Source organism: Dama dama, chromosome 14 (assembly GCF_033118175.1).
Source record: "Dama dama isolate Ldn47 chromosome 14, ASM3311817v1, whole genome shotgun sequence".
NCBI lineage: Eukaryota > Metazoa > Chordata > Mammalia > Artiodactyla > Cervidae > Dama > Dama dama.
The window spans coordinates 54,628,679-54,646,871 of NC_083694.1; the positions used below are offsets into that span (position 1 = coordinate 54,628,679).

Below are 18,193 nucleotides of genomic sequence, written 5' to 3' on the forward strand. Positions count from 1 at the left end.
GTAAGCCAGAAAGATAAAGAACATTATAGCATACTGACACATGTATATGGAATTTAGAAAGGTGATAACGATAACCCTATATGCAGAACAGAAAAAGAGACACAGAAATACAGAACAGACTTTTGAACTCTCTGGGAGAATGTGAGGGTGGGATACTTCAAAAGAACAGCATGTATACTAACTATGGTGAAACAGATCACCAGCCCAGGTGGGATGCACGAGACAAGTGCTCCGGCCTGGTGCAATGGGAAGACCCAGAGGAATCGGGTGGAGAGGGAGGTGGGAGGGGGGATCGGGATTGGGAATACATGTAAATCCATGGCTGATTCATAGCAATGTATGACAAAACCCACTGGAAAAAAAAATAATAATAAAAAAAAAAAAAACAAAACAAAACTACAACAAATAAAAAAAAAAAAAAAAAAAAAAAAGAAGTGGTCTTTTGAGAACCAGATTTCATGGAGAGATTTTTTTTTAAAAAACACATAGTATGGCAATTATTTGCATGTAAATGAATTTTTTTTTAATGTTGCTTTCTGAAATACAAAAGAATCCATCACAACATCTCATTTCCACTATTGGTTTGTATCATAAATTCAGTTCTCTCAGATTGGATGATACTTTTTTCCAGTATATTATAATTAGGAATTATTTAATATATCATAATTTAGTATATCATAATTAGGAAGACCAAGTTAATGAGATTTTCCTGGAGGGCTGCACTCATTAGGTTTGCAAAAATTCTCAACACTGCATGGAATTCCTCTCTCAACTCCTCAGCTCATCGACAGAATTGCTCAGTCAAAACAAATCTTAAAATTTCTGACTTTGTTTTCCTAAGTTGGTCCCAGAAGGATTAATAACAAATAAAAACAAACAGTTTTAAGAGAAAGAAAAAAGCAGGAAGAAAAAAGACAGTACCCCTTCAGTGGCATAACTCCCTACTATTTGGTATCACCCTCCTGGTGTCCCCTTGTCTCCTAATCCTTGCCCTCCCCCCACCTCGAGTGTCCTCTTGAGAGGTGCAATTATGTGTAACTGCCCTAGTGACACTTGCCATACACCATGAGAGAACAAATCCTTCAATGTGAGTCATGCAAAGATCTTTTTTCATCTGTTTTAAGCATGGAATTGTTCCCTCTCTGCTTGAGTAAGCCTCAAGCATCAATTTCCTCTTCTCTGGAGAACAGACAAGGGGGTCTTGGAAGATGAGAGAAGAGGAACCGAAAGCCTGTTGCAGGGTAATGTGCTATGGTGCAAATAGATATTCAGAATAACACTGTATTTTATTTAGGACTGCATACACATATAGGATTGATGATAAGGAAATCATAACAAACCTGGGTAGGAGCAGAACTTTGTGGTCTGATGTGATTAGTTGCCCATTCTGTTAAGTAACTATTCCTGATAAAAAAAACAATTGAGCAATTTTTTGTTAGACCTTAATGTTGGCTAACCATCAGTCTTGTGACTTTCAGCAACACATTTAAACAGGCAACAGCCTTCATACAGCCCTATGACCATCTGAATAACCCTTAACTAGTTTCCCTTCCCCTCCTCCCTCCCTCCCTTTCCTCTCTCTCTCTGTCTCCTCTCTCTCCCTCCCTCTCCCTCTCTCTACCCCCTTTTCTTCTCTCCCATCTGCTCTCCCTTTGTTCTTTCTTCCTCTCTTCTCTTCTTTTCCCTTGATTTTTTAAAAAATTAAAGTAGCTCAATCAAAAGAATTAAACTGGTTTTCTCATGAATCTTTTCCTTTTGAAAAATTCAAAACAAATCCTTGCACTTAGTTGTTCACAATTGACTCATCTGAGAAGTAGCTTGCTAATAGTATAACAACTACATAATCATATACTAATGTGTAGACATAATAATTTAAAATGTCAGAATAGTTGTTACCAGTAGAGAGAAAGGAAGGAAAACGATGTTGGAGGGACACATATAGGGGACTTTATCTGAACCTCTAATGACTTAAACTCTGGAAGCACATAAAGTGAAATGTTATAATTTGATAAAGCTGGGCAGAGGGTATAAGGTTATTTTTTCAATTATTCTCCATAACTTTTCAAATATAATATGTAGGATTATAATTTGTCAAAAAATATTCCAGGAAGTAAAAAAATCATTTTGAACTGTTAAAAGATAAACTGAGGCATATTATTAAAGGTTTTAAGAGTTTATAGAAACAAATCTCAATTTGAATTAGACAATCCAAACTGGAACTGGTTAGGAGTACTCCACCAGGAGGTGTAGGGGAGAGATTTGATTATAGAGAACAGGCAAATGTGAAGTAAGGAAATCATTGATTGGTTATTGCTTAAAGCCTAATTGGTTGTCCTTTGGTTTCAATTTCATAACCTTGAGGCATTGATGGGCTTAGATTCCGGTTTGCTTCCACAGGCCATCATGGTATTTAGAGCCACCTTAGCATAATGGCCTTCTTGTTGAGTCCATTTAACATACCTCACCAGGAGCTGGCTCTTCTCTGACCTCTTCTCCCTAATTTCTCTCCTGTTTCACATCCCTCTTTCAGCTCACCACCACAAATGTGCACATAAAAATGTAGGACCTGGAAAACATTTGAAATTTTCCACCAATTTCAATTAGCAAGTAGTTATACAATTAATTCTGTATGCAGATCTTTTCTTATGAGATGAATGATTTTCATAGGCCAGAAGATAAAGAAACCTCCTAAAAATACACCATCCTACTTAGTGGCTGACAAATACTTAGTAAACATTCTCTCTCTCTAAGTCACTGAGATAAGGTTATGAGTTGGAGACAGTCTCTAGTCACAAGTGTTTGCAGTCTAGGAGGCATGTGCCACAAGTACCAGAAACGGATGCAGTTTTTACAGAGATTAAATAGGTTGCCACTCTGAATTAGTCTTAAGGCTGAATCATAGAATATTTTAAATAATCATTGAAATGGTTATTGTCAATGCCGCTATCATGAGTTTATTCTACAGATGTGGTTGCACATGTATGAAATGATTTATACATAAGCCTTGTTTGTTAGAGCAAAAGACTGAAAATAACTTAAATATCCATTAATATGAGTGTGATTAAACGAGGGTACATCCATGAAATGGAATAATATACAATCAATAGAATGCAAGATCCCATATACCATAAAATGAACAGAACACCAAGAAGCATTATGAAGTGAAATCAAGTGAGACAATCAGACAAACAATAATAAAATAAAGCACTAAATAAAATTGCAGTATTTTATAATCTGTGTGAGGAAATAATATACATATGTATATTCATAGACTATCTCTGTAATGATACAAAAAAGAACTAAAAATAGGATGGAAGAAATTGGGTAGTTGAAGAACAGATGTAGGAGGGAGATGTGTATCCTTTAATGCCTTGTATATTTTATACAATGAACATATATCACATAATAATAAAATTAAGTTACTTAAAAATACAAAGGTGTAGGGGAGTTCCGTGGTTAGGATTCCAGGCCGTAGCCTGGGTTCAATCCCTGATCAGGGGACTGAGATCCCACAAGCCACACGGCACAGCCAAAAAAAAAAAAAATACAAAGAGGTAAAAAATAAATTGGAAGTAATAAGAGAAAAGAGCACTGGAGAAAAAGAATTAAGAGTAAAGACGGACTCTTTTCCTTCCTTTTTTTTTCCTTTGCAAAATATGTTTAGAATTTTTCAGTGTAGAAGATCAGTGCTCCAGCCTTTATGAAGGTGATGGATGGAGTAGAAGGTATGAAGGGCATAAGAGAAGCTGATCCAGTCAGAGGGTTCTGGCAAGTTCTAGCTATAGACATCATGCAAGGATGCTAAGGCTTTGTGTAGAGAAACTGATGGACTTCCAGCTAACTCCTCACCCATAGACTCTGAGCTCTCTGAGGCAGCGAGAGGACTGATGGATCTTCAGATCTCTCGTGTTCCCTGGGGAATGTGGCCCCAAGCTACTGATACTTTTGATATGAATGACTGACTGACTAGGGAGGGACCTGGGGGTCCTTAGTGAAGGACAAGAAGGAATAGAGTTGCTATGTATTTGCTGTTCAAATTATTGTGTTTTGCCATTACCATTATCTGATGATAAAACATTGGGAAAAAATTCAGAAAGTTAAAAAAAAAAACTTGAATTTGCTGCTTTCAGGCAACTATTTTCTACATTGTTTTAGGTATTATAAGTAATCCAGAGATGATTTAAAGTATACATAGGATGTTATATGCAAATAGTATGTCATTTTATGTACGGGACTTGAGCATCCTTGGATTTTGGTATCTGTGGGGGTCCTGGAACCAATCCCCTGTGGATATCAAGTTATGACTGTATACATTTAATAATCCTTCTTTTTTTTTTTTTAGCACAATGATAAATTAAGCAAAGTCATCTTCTACATTATTACAGTATAGAGTTTTGAATATCAAGTTTTTTTAAGATTTATAGTATTTATTTCCTCTCTTGGGAAACTGTGAAGGAGGACTTTTAGTTTATAGTAACATAACTCCAGAAAAACACTGCAGATTCCCATTTTCATAACTGACTATGAGGTATATATTCATATACCTGCAGGTTAATATATGAAAATGTCTTCAATCTGATTGCTGTGCAGTCTTAGCATTCTAGAATGTATAATTTTCGATTACTAAAGGTAATTGCTATTTAATGTAAAACTCATGTCTCACAGTGCGTTTTTTTTTTCTTATGGTTTCCCTGAATTTCTGTTGTACTGAATTTAAAATGTGCATATGAAGGTCCGCAAATGGGTGGATCAGTAGCCAGTTATAGAGAGAATCTCTTTCTCTTTGAAACCTCTCATGGGACTTTCTCTTTTCCTGAAGCATATCTTTTGAAAGTGTAAAATGCAAAAATTAGAAGAAAAAAAACCTCCATGGACATGAGTTGCTTTTATTCACAAAGAGCAGATTACTGTTTGTTTAAAGTCATCTTAGCAAACGGCCATTGGGAACTAGAGGGAGTCAGCAGTGTTCTAACAGGAACACACGAACACATTTTTACGCTCTCACCAGTTAAAGCTGGTGCCATTTTGAGTCCCAGTGTTAGGTTGTTCAGTCACTCAGTCATGTCTGACTCTGTGACCCCATGGACTGCAGCTCGCCAGGATTCCCTGTCCTTCACTATCTCCTGAAGTTTGCCCAGACTGGTGGTTTCACACTAAACGTCTTTGTCCAGTGCATAGACCCTCTTTCATTTCTCACAGGAAGGGGATAAATCATGCTGAAGAGTTGCAGAGAGTGCTGTTTGGCCTCCACTCTCTTGGGCACTCACATCTAGTGATCTAGGATTCCAAAGATCCACTTTTAGTTCAAGGCTCTTCTTATGCGTAAGCTCTATTTCTCAGCCTTTAAAACTCCATGGTGCTTCCTGATCAACACAGCCGTCTCACAGTTTCTTGCAACATTTTTTAAAATTTCAAAACAAGTGGCACCAATATTGTGCCTAGAGCCAAAATAAAGTTATTTTAGTATTGAGGATGCTTTTTTAAAATTTTTATTTATTTTTTAATTGAAAGATAATTTCTTTACAGAATTTTGTTGTTTTCTGTCAAACCTCAACATGAGGATGCTTTTTTTAACCACACTGACACCACTTTGGAAATTTTAATAGCTCTGGGAGGGTGAAGACAATGAAGAGGATGAAAACTTCCTTTCGCTAAGAGTTTCTACCTTGGCTCCATCCAGCTGGATTAGCAGTTTCAAGGGACGGACCGGACAGCTGCCTTTGACCTCTTCATGCAGCCCGACTGGGGCTCGTTCCTCAAGGAGGGGGTTGGGCTGATGGAGTAAGCTCGGAATGTGCCCCTCCTCTCACTGACCTGGGGTCTCAGCTTTGGTTTTCTGGTCTTTCCCTCTTCCTTTCCAGAGCATCGTGTGCACTGGGAGGCGTCAGTGGCACCCGGACCCCCTCCTGATCCGCTGCATCCAGTCCTGCGAGGTAAGATGCCCCCCTCCCTCAAACCCAGACCAGCACTCTCTGCTCTGCTCAGCTCACAGGGATTTGAGTCCTTCTGGTTCAGTATCTTGCCCTTTCTCCGCTCCAATGTCCTCTGTTCAATCTCTTACATGTAGCTCCATAATCCCCAAATTACAGATATTAGGATTTCTGATTTTGCCTTTTTTTTTTTAAAAGCAAAATCTCCAGGGTTCCATTTTAAATGACTAACTAAAAAATAAAGTTAAAAGCAAGTTAGAATGATTTATGGTTTGGGGATTCTCTAACTGGGCCTCACTGGAGCTTAGTTAGATGAGACTTTTGTAGCTTGATGGCCCACAGACAGGGGTTTGGCCAGGGCAGTGTCTTAAAAACAATCTTGTTTTGGTTGTTAAAGCTTAAAAATTGGGATTTCCACATAAAATTCATATGTGTTCAGGTAACATTTTACATACACCAAATAAAAATAAATATAAAATCTTTGTGCAAAGATTTTTCTCTTGAAAAACAAGAATATCTGGCAACCATGGCAACAATTAACTGGATCTGAGTGGCAGCTAGAATGCCAGAAGGGCCGCTGCCCTCCAGTTCAGCAGTCCCTGTAGCTTCTTACCTTCTGGGCTTCTCTCATTGACATCAACTGCCGGGGTCACGCAGGTATCTCAGTTTGAAACCTCTGAGGAGGACCTGTAGTCCACTGGTGATTAACCCAAACTAGATCTTTACCAACTCAAGAAATCCTGTTTACTTCTTCACACGGGGCATCCCCCTCCCAGTGGGGAAGTTAGGGGTCTGTGAATTCCTTCACTGGATTAAGAGAAGTTATTACAAGCAAGAGTCAAGAATGAGGCAGAGCCTTGCTTACAGAGCATGACAAAGGAATCCTGACATGGATACACACACACACACACACACACACACACACACACACCCTTTCACCCAGGGAATAGCCAGTCCTGTTTACTTCTTCACACGGGGCATCCCCCTCCCAGTGGGGAAGTTAGGGGTCTGTGAATTCCTTCACTGGATTAAGAGAAGTTATTACAAGCAAGAGTCAAGAATGAGGCAGAGCCTTGCTTACAGAGCATGACAAAGGAATCCTGACATGGATACACACACACACACACACACACACACACACACACACACCCTTTCACCCAGGGAATAGCCAGTAACAAATACAAGTCCTCTAGTCTCAGTCACAACAGCCTTTGTTATCCAGACCTCTCACTGGAAGTAATTCAGCCACTTAGCAGCAATGCTATTCTGGCTGCACCTCAAACGCCAGAGGGAGCTGTTTAACTGCCCTTGACTTTAGCACCCTCCTGTCATACACACCCAACTCTCCATTCTTCTGTATCTCTGTTTCTCTTGATCTAATTCTGGGAAACTGGGATCTCTGTGAGGCCAAAGAGGGGGAAAGGGTGGGGTCTGAGACAAAGAGAAAACTGGGTGGGGAAATGATACCAGTAAACTAGCGTCTGGAGAGCGCATCAGGAAAAACGCTAGCTTGGAGCGTGCTTTGTTACGGTGTCGGCCAACAAAACAGCTCATCTTCTGCCATCATTAGAAAAACAGATGGCAGTGGGGTGGGGAGGAGGGGGAGTGACTCATCCCCGGGAAAGGGGGTAAGAAGGGGAAAGAAGAGGCCAGGGAAGGAGGGAGATAAACAGACAGAAGACTCTGGGACGAGATCAAAGGTATCCTGAGAATTCCCTTCTGCTGCTTCCACGCATGATCGCAAGAGGGAGGGTAGACAGCAGGCCCTGGAGCTGGCGTCGGTGTTTCCCAGAAGGTTACAACACAGAGTTTTCCCCATTTGTCCTCCCTCTACGCTGAACCCAGCACATGCTCTGGTATCCAGAGCATCCCAGGCTTCTCTCAGCCCCTTTGCCGATGTGATGAGGAACAAAACTGTGTTCCCTCTTATGACCCCCCACCGCCCAACTGCTATCATGCACAGCTGAGAACTGACCACCACACACCTGTTGGTACCCCCACTCCAGGGGTTCTCGAAGTGTGACCCATGGACCAGCACAATTGGCATCATCTAGGAACATGTTAAAAGTACATATTCTCAGGCCGCATCCCAGACTTATTGAATCAGAGGCTCTGGGGGTGGGACCCATCAATCTGTGTTTTTTATTCTTTATTCTTTTAATTACTTTTTAATTTATTTTTTAATTGGAGGAAAATTGCTTTTCAATGTTGTCTTGGTTTTTGATGTACAAAAATTAAATGAATTATAATTATGCATATATAACTGACTGAAGTTGCTCAGTCGTGTCGGACTCTTTGTGACCCTATGGACTGTAACCTACAAGGTTCCTCCGTCCATGGGATCTTCCAGGCAAGAGTACTGGAGTGGGTTGCCATTTCCTTCTCCAGGGGATCTTCCCAATTCAAGGATTGAACCCAGGTGTCCCACATTGCAAGCAGATTCTTTACCATCTGAGCCACCAAGGAAGCCCAAGAATACTGGAGTGGGTAGCCTATCCCTTTTTCAGGGGACCTTCCTGACCCATTGTAGGGGGGAGGGTTTTCCTCATTTTGTGGGGTGATAATTGAAGTGAGTTGTCACTGCATCCATGAACACATAATACTATCAGGTCATATAAGTGTTACCTTCTGTCTTTTTTTCCCTTCCTGCTTCCCTCCCTCCCTCCCTTCCTTCCTTATTTTTCTTCTTTCCTTCCCAAAAGTCATATTCATGAATTCTAACAAAATATACAGTCCTAGGTTCCACTTAAATTAAGAGCATCTTGTTCTCTAGGGAATGCAAAGGAAATAAAGGCCACACCTCCAGCCTCCTTTTGGATAGAAATGACTAACTTACTTCCTGTAGGATAATTAACATTGAGTGTCCACTGACCTACATTTTGGCTCTACTTTTTCTTTGAGCATGTATCTCTTGCAAGTTCATTGTGCTTCCCAGTAGCACCCATTTTGGCTTACAATTTCTGATAGTCTTTCTTCAACCTTTTGCAAGTTCTTGTAGAGTTGTGCTCTTTCTTTGTTGGCAAAAAGGGAGCCGTGCAGGAGGACAGAAACAGAATGATGTCAGAAGAATTAGGTTCAAATTCTGAGTCTACCTTTGTTAACTGCGTACAGTATGTGTCTGGCTTTGTCTCAAAACTTCTGTGAGAATCAAGTGAAATAACTGATTTTAAGGTGCTGGGTAAGTTGCATGTAAGTAACATATTTGTTGCAGTATTGGCTAAGGAGCAAAATACATCAATGTGTAAAGATGGGATCTTATTGAAACAATATATAAGTATTAAGACTCAAGAAACAGTTCATACACCCAGTCTATAGTCTTATGAATATTATTATATACTGAAGATGGCCATGGTTAAATGATGTTCTAGAGGCTTCTGATAAACTGTAGAAAACTTTTAAAGAGTTTTGGGGATATTTCAAGTAAGTTTCCCTGGGCATGCTACTGTTTCTCCTATAAATTCTTATACATACCCTTGTAAATGCCTGTCATCTCACTTATCACATTATTTCAAGATTATATGACAGGTCTGTCCTTCCAACAATCTGTGAGCTCCTAGTGACAGGATGTGTGTTATTCCCTTGAAAAGCACAGGCCTAATTCTTCAATGACTCCTGCTTCTTCCCCTTTACAGGCAAGCAGAGAGAGTAGACTTTGACTTTGAGAATCTCAAATTGAGAATGATAGTGTCAGTTTTCTGAAGAGTAGCACAGTGGAGGGAATGGTAGGGAAGGAGTAGAAGAATAAGGAGAGAATCCAACGCTGTCATGCTTAGAATCAGAAAACCTTGCAACGGGGGCAGCCTGGAGGAGCCAAAGGAGGCTGTCAGGGGTCTGGAGACGGGCTTCAACCTCAGTTTCATCACTTGGTACATGTTTCTTGGACAAGTCCATTAATTTTTCTGAATTGTTTCCTCAGTTTTACAATTAGATGGATAGAATTTATCTTTTAAACTTGTTGGTCAGACACCAGGTTCAGTAAACAATGGAGATGGACCCAGGGCCGGGTGTCATTTGGGCCTTCAAAGTGGCCCCAGAAGAATGTAGATCATGCTGATTTTTCAGAAATAACTGCAAATCTCTCTTGTTACTGGGGACTTTTCCCTTCTGTATACATTTTGATCTTGATTATACCCATGAGTCTTTCTCTTAAAGAACTCCAGTTCAGATTTGTGGCCTTCTTGGTTAGCCTTGATTTCTTATTCACTGGCTGCATTTACTTAAATGTAGGTGGGCAGTTGTATTGTTTTTACACATTTGGTAGCTGATATCAACAATGCTTCCATCACTAATTCATTCCATCTGCTCCGCCATTCCTTAGATTCTTTCTTCTGTGTTGTCTTGGCCTTCTCTCTTCCTTTCTTTTGTTATTTGTATTCCAGATGATAGCCCTGTCAGCTGTGTCAATGTGCTTCAGGATCGCTCATGGGCATTGTCGTTTCCGGCTGTACCTCTAGGATGTGGGGGCCTATATATATTACATGGTGTAGAAATAATGGCGTGAATATCAAGTTTTTATTGCACCTTTTCTTCTTTCCCAAACTTTAAGCCCAGAGGGGTAGAGAGCAGCTAGAGTCAGACTATAGTGCCCCTTTAAGGAGATGTGCTTTATACTTGGGTGCAGATCTGAATGGGATGATCAGGGATGGGGTGGGAGAGGGTCACAGGTTAGCCTGCATGTGATAAATACCCAAGAAATGAGTGATTGTTATGGGCTTCTACCTGATGTGTGGTCCTTTTGGACTAAGGTTTATAAATACAAGCCTTCACTCGGCCCCATAGTAACCCCTGTTCAGCCATTCTTTTCTTGAACTTTTATCCTTTCTATCTGTATGGTTTATCTCTATTACTGTGCTTTAGTAATGCCTTTTTCATCACTAGATAGTCACACATTTTTTTTTTTTAATACATGCCCAAAACTTGATCTTTGAAGTGTGAACTCATGGAATTGCTACTGATCTTTCTAAGAAAAAAAAAGAAAGAAAGAAAGAAAATCACCTGAGTAAGTCTTTATAAATTCCTTATTAAAAAGAGAAAAGTGAGTCTTTTCGAGGATACCTGTATTCAGAAAACCAAATGTTCCAACCCAAACTTTATCACTCTAGGCACTGTGTGATTGCAAAGTTGTTTAACTTCTCTTTATTTCTTTCTCATTGATATTTTGTCATTTAAATAACAGCCAACAATTAAACTTCTCTTTGCCATTTTTTAGCTGTTTACAAATCAGACATAGTAATCAACCCCTCCCTTGCTTCTCAGAAGACAAATCATATGAGCTTACTTTTCTTTTACATTCTTGCCAAGTTCTTCAGTATCTGAGTGGAAAGGAGTTAATTAGGGTGGAAATAATAATGACCTAGCAGCCAATAATGAGGACAGCTACTCCACTTCTGGTAGGAATTGTGTGGGTTCACACAAATCTAAATATGTGTTAGACGTGCTAAAATCCAGAGAAAAAATGAAAATTAGCTTACATTGGCACTGTCTTCCAGGCTCACTGGCTGCCAAACTCCAGTCCCCTTGAGATTTATTTGTGAATGTCTCTGCCAGTTTTGTGCAATCTCTGCACCGGGCTGGAGATCTGGGCATGGCTTTAGGTTTGTCCAGAGTCTCCTTTGGGTCCAGGGCTTGACTTTAGACCCTCCAGCTGAAATCTCTGAAAATTGGACTTCAAATGTTAATTAGGACTAGGTTTTCATATTGAAAACTAAAACCATTGTGTTTTCCCCACTCTGCTTTCCAAAAACAAAAACAAAAACAAAAAAAAAAAGAAAGAAACATTAAAAGCACAACCATGCAAATTGTAAAACCTCCTCTAGATTAGCAACATTCATGAGAATTTATGTTGGTCTAAGTCTCCTTCAGAACCAGGCTGTGACAGCCTGATGGGCTTTCTACATTTTGCTCCTTTTGTCTTCTCCAGCTTCCTGGGTGGGCCACTTTCTTCCTCTGTTAATTCCTTTTGTGACATAGGCTTTCCCTTTTTCTCATCCAACCACACCCATTTTCTGATTTACTCTGTGCTTTCTCTTATTGTTCTGCTCTTTTGAGTCTTCATTTGTAATCCAGGTTTGCAGATAATTGAAATATTACTTGCCTGTAAAAATAACATTATGGAAATACTACAGGTTCTTTAATCTGTCCAGGTGCTTTCTAATCATTCTGCTGAGATTATAAGAATTAGCAGTGAGCAAATAAAATCTGATTCTATCCATAAATAACTCTATCCCTTTCCTCTTCTGATAAGGCCTTTCTCCACTAAGATTTCTAATGGTTATCGACTGAAAAAACACACACAACCTAAAAGTTCAGAGTTATGTTTTATTCTGTGGAAATTTTTAGAACTTCAAGCCTGGGAGGCAGATCTCAAATAACCCTGATAGAGCTGCTCCGAGGAGGCAAAGGGAGGAACCAGGTTATATAGAAGCTCTGCAACAAAGGACAGGTAGCTTGAATGTCAAAAGTTTTTAATTTTTTTTTTTTTTTTGGTACGTTGAAGACAACCAGATAACCCAAACCAAGGAACTTAGAGCTTTTCTATGTATGGGGAGATGCAAGAGTCTGGGCTCACTGAAGCCATTCCTTTGATATGCACCTCAGGGATCTGGAACCAGTGTCCTGTGTTTTCCCTTAGTCATGTCTGACTCTCTGTGACCCCATGGACTACAGCACGCCAGGCTTCCCTGTCCATCAACAACTCCCGGAGCTTACTCAAACTCATGTCCATAGAGTCGGCGATGCCATCCAGTCATCTCATCCTCTGTCATCTCCTTCTCCTCCTGTCTTCAATCTATCCCAGCATCAGGGTCCTTTCCAATGAGTCAGTTCTTCACATCAGGTGGCCAAAGTATTGAAGTTTCAGCTTTAGCACCAATCCTTCCAATGAACATTCAGGACTGATTTCCTTTAGGATTGACTGGTTTGATCTCCTTGCAGTCCAAGGGACTCTCAGAGTCTTCTCCAACACCACAGTTCAAAAGCATTAATTCTTCAGTGCTCAGCTTTATGTATTGTCCAACTCTCACATCCATACACAACTACTGGAAAAACCATAGCTTTGACTGGACCTTTGTTGGCAAAGTAATGTCTCTGATTTTTAATATGCTATCTAGGTTGGTCATAACTTTCCTTCCAAGGATCAAGCGTCTTTTGATTTCATAGCTGCAGTCACCATCTGCAGTGATTTTAGAGCCCAAGAAAATAAAGTCTGACATTAATTCCATTGTTTCCCCATTTTTTGCCATGAAGTGATTGGAATGGATGTCATGATCTTAGTTTTTTGAATGTTGAGTTTTAAGCAAGCTTTTTCACTCTGCTCTTTCACTTTCATCAAGATGCTCTTTAGTTCTTCTTCACTTTCTGCCATAAGGGTAGTATCATCTGCGTATCTGAGGTTATTGATATTTTTCCTGGCAATCTTGATTCCAGCTTGTGCTTCATCCAGCCCAGCATTTCACATGATATACTCTGCATAGAAGTTAAATAATCAGGGTGACAATATACAGCCTTGACATACTCCTTTCCCAATTTGGAACCAGTTCGTTTCTCCATGTCCAGTTCTAACTGTTGCTTCTTGACCTGCATACAGATTTCTCAGGAGGCAGGTAAGGTGGTCTGGTATTCCCATCTCTTGAAGAATTTTCCACAGCTTGTTGTGATCTACACAGTCAAAGGCTTTAGTGTAGTCAAAGATGGCAGGTATTCTTCTCCTTTCTGAATTCCCTCAGGGTTCACCGCTCACAGTGGAGGGCTACAATCACTGGTAACTGTGATTCTGATAACTGGTAACTGGTAATTGATGCTTTTGAACTGTGCTGTTGGAGAACACTCTTGAGAGTTCCTTGGACTGCAAGATCAAACCAGTCAATCCTGAAGGAAATCAGTCCTGAATATTCACTGGAAGGATTGATGCTGAAGCTGAAACTCCAATACTTTGGCCACCTGATGTGAAGAACTGACTCATTGGAAAAGACCCTGATGCAGGGAAAGATTGAAGGCAGGAGAAGGGGACAACAGAGGATGAGATGGTTGGATGGCATCACTGACTCAATGGATATGAGTTTGAGCAATCTCCGGGAGTTGGTGATGGACAGGGAAGCCTGGTGTGCTGCAGTCCATGGGGTTACAAAGAGTCAGACACGACTGAGCAACTGAACTGAACTATGACATCCTTGTTTACTGATATAACAGGAAAGATTTCATTTCTCACTGTGCTCCTAAAATATATTTTAAATGCAATCTAAGCATGACTCAAATATGTTCACTGAGACTGTTCTTAAAGTTCATAAAATGTTGATTCATTTACCATTTACCTTCATGGTCATTTGCATACCCTTTGTTGAATAGTCATATTGACAAGCTCTTTCAGAAGATTCATATAATTTGAGTCATTTCTAATTTATCCTACTAAAATAGATACTCCTTTAAGTGAAATTATTTCATTAAATACTTGCTTTTGGTAGCAACTGAATGATAAAAGGTTGTTTAAGTCTCATACTTAATTTTTTAAAATGTATGAAGTACATGTGTGTGTGTATGCTAAGTCACTCCAGTTATGTCCAGCTCATTGTGACCTATGAACTGTAGCCCACCAAGCTCTTCTGTCCAAGGGACTCTTCAGGCAAGAATTCTGAGTGGGTTGCCATGCCCTCCTCTAGGAGATCTTCCTGATCCAGGGATCAAATCCACGTCTCTTATGTCTCCTGCATTGGCAGACAGGTTCTTTACTGCTAGCCCCATCTAGGAAGCCCTTATATGAAGTACATATGTATACCTATATACATGTATGTGTATGTGGTTGTGTATGTTTATGAGTTTGTTGTGATTAACCCTATAATGACAAAGTGAACAGTAAAAGGGTAACAGTCCCAATATGATTGCAATTATTGGCAAGTTAGAGCAAATAGTGTGCATAGCAGAAAGGATACACATTTCAGAAAGTGAAAGTGAAAGTCATGTCCCACTCTTTGTGACCCCATGGACTATATAGTCCACGGAATTCTCCAGGCCAGAATACTGGAGTAGATAGCCCTTCCTTTCTCCAGGGGATCTCCCCAACCCAGGGATCGAGCCCTGGTCTCCTGCATTGCAGGCAGATTCTTTACCAGCTGAGCCACAAGGGAAACCCAAGAATACTGGAATGGGTAGCCTAGCCCTTCTCCAGGGGATCTTCCTGACCATTAATGGGTTTAAATCTCAGCTCTGCCCTTATTAGCCATATTTTCATGTAATATTTTTAAATTTCATTTTAATTCTATCAAAGTAATACATGTACCTAGTATAAAAAGCCAGTTAGCACCTCTGGGTTTTTTGGGAAAACTGGCAGTGTCTGCCCCTCTCTGGCTAACCTCAGCCTCCCTTGACAGAGACAACTCTTTCATGTCTTTTTTGCTTCTCTTCTTTAATTCTTTAACTTCATCAGGAAATTATGTCTATAAACATCTATATCTATGCGTGCAGGAATGCATGCTCAGTCACTTCAGTTATGTCCAATTGTTTGTGACTCTATAGACTGTAACTCATCAGGCTTTTCTGTCCATGGGATTTTCCAGGCAAGAATACTGGAGTGGGTTGCCATTTGCTTCTCCAGGGGGATCTTCCTGACCCAGGGACCAAATGCTCATCTCTTGTGTCTCGTGCATTGCAGGCAGATTCTTTACCACTAAGCCACCAATGGGAAGCCCATGTATATCTGTGTCTATATATATATATATATATATATATATATATATATATATGCACACATGTATCTGTTTAATAATGCTTGTACTGCCAATCTTGATTTTTCTTTTCATTTGTGGCATTACGTACTGGCTGCTTAACATAAGAGGTGGGGTTTGAGCTCTCTGACACACTCTCTTGTTCTCTCTCTTTCGCTCACAGACACAGACACAAACCCTCATCTCTACAGCTGCCTGCAGAGGTACTTGACACTCCTAATTCTTGAGTTTTTCTGGGTATTCTGTGCATTTCAGGCATTTAGGTTTCTGTTTTCTCAGATCTGCTCTGTCAGTTACTACTTATTCATGCACTTTCCACTTTCTTAAACTTTGTTGGATTCTCCATTGGCTGTCATGGTCTTGCCTGTCCTCTTTTCTCTTGCGATTTCACATCTTCTTTACTCCTTTATTCCCATATTAGGGGGCTTCCAGAAGGAACAGATATAAAAAACAAATTCAGCTCATATGTTTTGCCAGCACTAAGCCTGAAATGTAATTGATATGCAGTGATCAGTATACTGTTACTCCTCACTATTCCCTTCAACAGGGTTTATGCTGATATAGAAGAAAACAGGGCACTTGATAGAGACGATGTTTCTTATTTTGTTATTTTTCCCTCTATTGTCTCTTCTAATTTCTTATTTTAACCTAGAGCCAAGAAGAAATCTCTTCAAGGTGTTCAACTCTTGAAAGTGTAGGTTTAGATAAAGAAGCACTCATTCACAGAACATACATTTACTGTCCATGTATAGTCTATGACTCCTGGGATATTAAAGGAATCAAGATGAAACTCCTGTCTCCTGGTAATCCACTCTGACTTGAGGGAGGCATATTTTCAAAGTTCTTTGGGAATAGAGGAAAGATACTGTGTTTACTTACTGAACAGGCAGAGGATGGGTGTGGGACATACAATTTGGGGAAGATTTCAGAGCAAAGTGGCACTCTTGTAGGATTTAATGGTTTTATTAGTTGGTGTTCAAGTTGAAAGCTCTCTGGGCAGAAAGGATGCTGTGTGCACAAGGAACAGGGATTTGAAACACAGGGAATGTTTGGAGAACCCTGTGAAGACTACAGATGAGGCTGATGGGGCTTAGGCTAGATGAAGAAGTGACTTGAATGTTGCCATACATGGACGATCAACTTTATTCCAATGGTATTGGGGAGCATCTCGAGAAAGCTGAGAAATCAGATGAGGTAGAAAAATTGTTGAAGATGAAGCCCTTGCAGAAGAGACAGGTGATAAGTAGAATGGTTAAGAGACAATACCTGCATAGAACCCAGACTCAGCCCCACTAAGTAAGGATGGAAAGAAGTCATGACTGAGGGCTTTCCTTTTAAGATATGAAATCGATTGTAAAATCCCAGCCAATGGGGAAGAAGAAAATCTCTATATGACTCCCTGGTGCTTAGATGGATAGTGGATGCCATTCACCTCTGCTAAGAAAAAGAAGCAGGCTTGTAGGAGAAGATAATGAGCTTGGCTTTCGATGGAGTGAGTTTAGTAGAGTTGGAAATAAAAAGTCTAGAATTCAGTCACACAGCCTCAGTTGGTGACATGAGAAATGAGGGAAATATGGATGATAATTAAAGGTAGGTGAGGGAATAAGATCATGCCAGAAATGTAAATGGGGAGAGGTGGAGATAAAAGGCGTGGGAGGAGGGAAGTAATACAGGGAAGAACAGAGGAAGTAAAGCTAGTCAAAGAAATAGAGAAAGATTAGAAAAGTAGAAAGAAATACAGGAGAGAATGGTTGTATTAATAGGAAAACCATAGAAGAGGAGAGAGATGGTAAATGGTGTGAAATGCTAAAGAGCGGACAGATGAATTGAATATTGACAAGAGACAGTTAAGCTTATGATTTCAGCACTCACTGTAATCCCAGACACAGTGGTAACAGTGGAACAGGAGAGAGGGAAGTAGGTTGAGAAATAGATAAGAACGTGGATGCAGCAAACAAAAATATTGTTTCCAAAAGTTGGCCAGTACAAGGAGTGAGATGAACGGTAACTTAAGTGGAAAACAGTGTTTATGGAAAGACTTTTGATATGAATGAAACTTTAATATATTTATTATCTGTGGATAATAAACTGGTTAAAAGTCTGGACTCCCAAGATAAAGAGAAGATAGAAGGGATTACAAACACTGTTGGCTCTGAGTCAGATGGGAAGGAAGGAACAATGACTGCAGACAAAGTTTATAGTGCCGACTTAAAAAATATTCACAGCCTAAAAGTTGAGAGTTATGTTTTATTCTGTGGGGACTTTTAGAACTTCAAGCCCAAGAGACAGCATCTCAAATAACCTTGAAAAACTGCTCTGAGATTGGGGGAGGAGCCCGGTTATATAGAAATTTTGAAAAAAAAAATAAAGGGTAGGTAGTCTGAACATCAAAAGATTATTGTTAATTAAAGAAAACCAGATAACCCCAGACAAGGAATTTAATGCTTTTCTATGTATTGGAAGATGCAAGAGTCTGGGCTCATTGAAGTCATTCCTTTGATAGGCACCTCAGCTATCTGGGGCCAGTATCCTGTGTTTTTAGAACAT

The 18,193-nt window shown here is 39.9% G+C and overlaps 1 protein-coding gene across 1 annotated transcript in view; it reads left to right on the top strand.

Moving 5' to 3' along the window:
• PAPPA2 (pappalysin 2) overlaps positions 1-18,193 on the top strand; it is a 297,914-nt gene that overhangs the window by 249,547 nt on the left and 30,174 nt on the right. Inside the window, exon 20 of the mRNA XM_061160780.1 lies at positions 5,862-5,933. Coding sequence (XP_061016763.1) covers positions 5,862-5,933 — 72 coding nt within the window. The remainder of the gene's footprint in view (positions 1-5,861; positions 5,934-18,193) is intronic.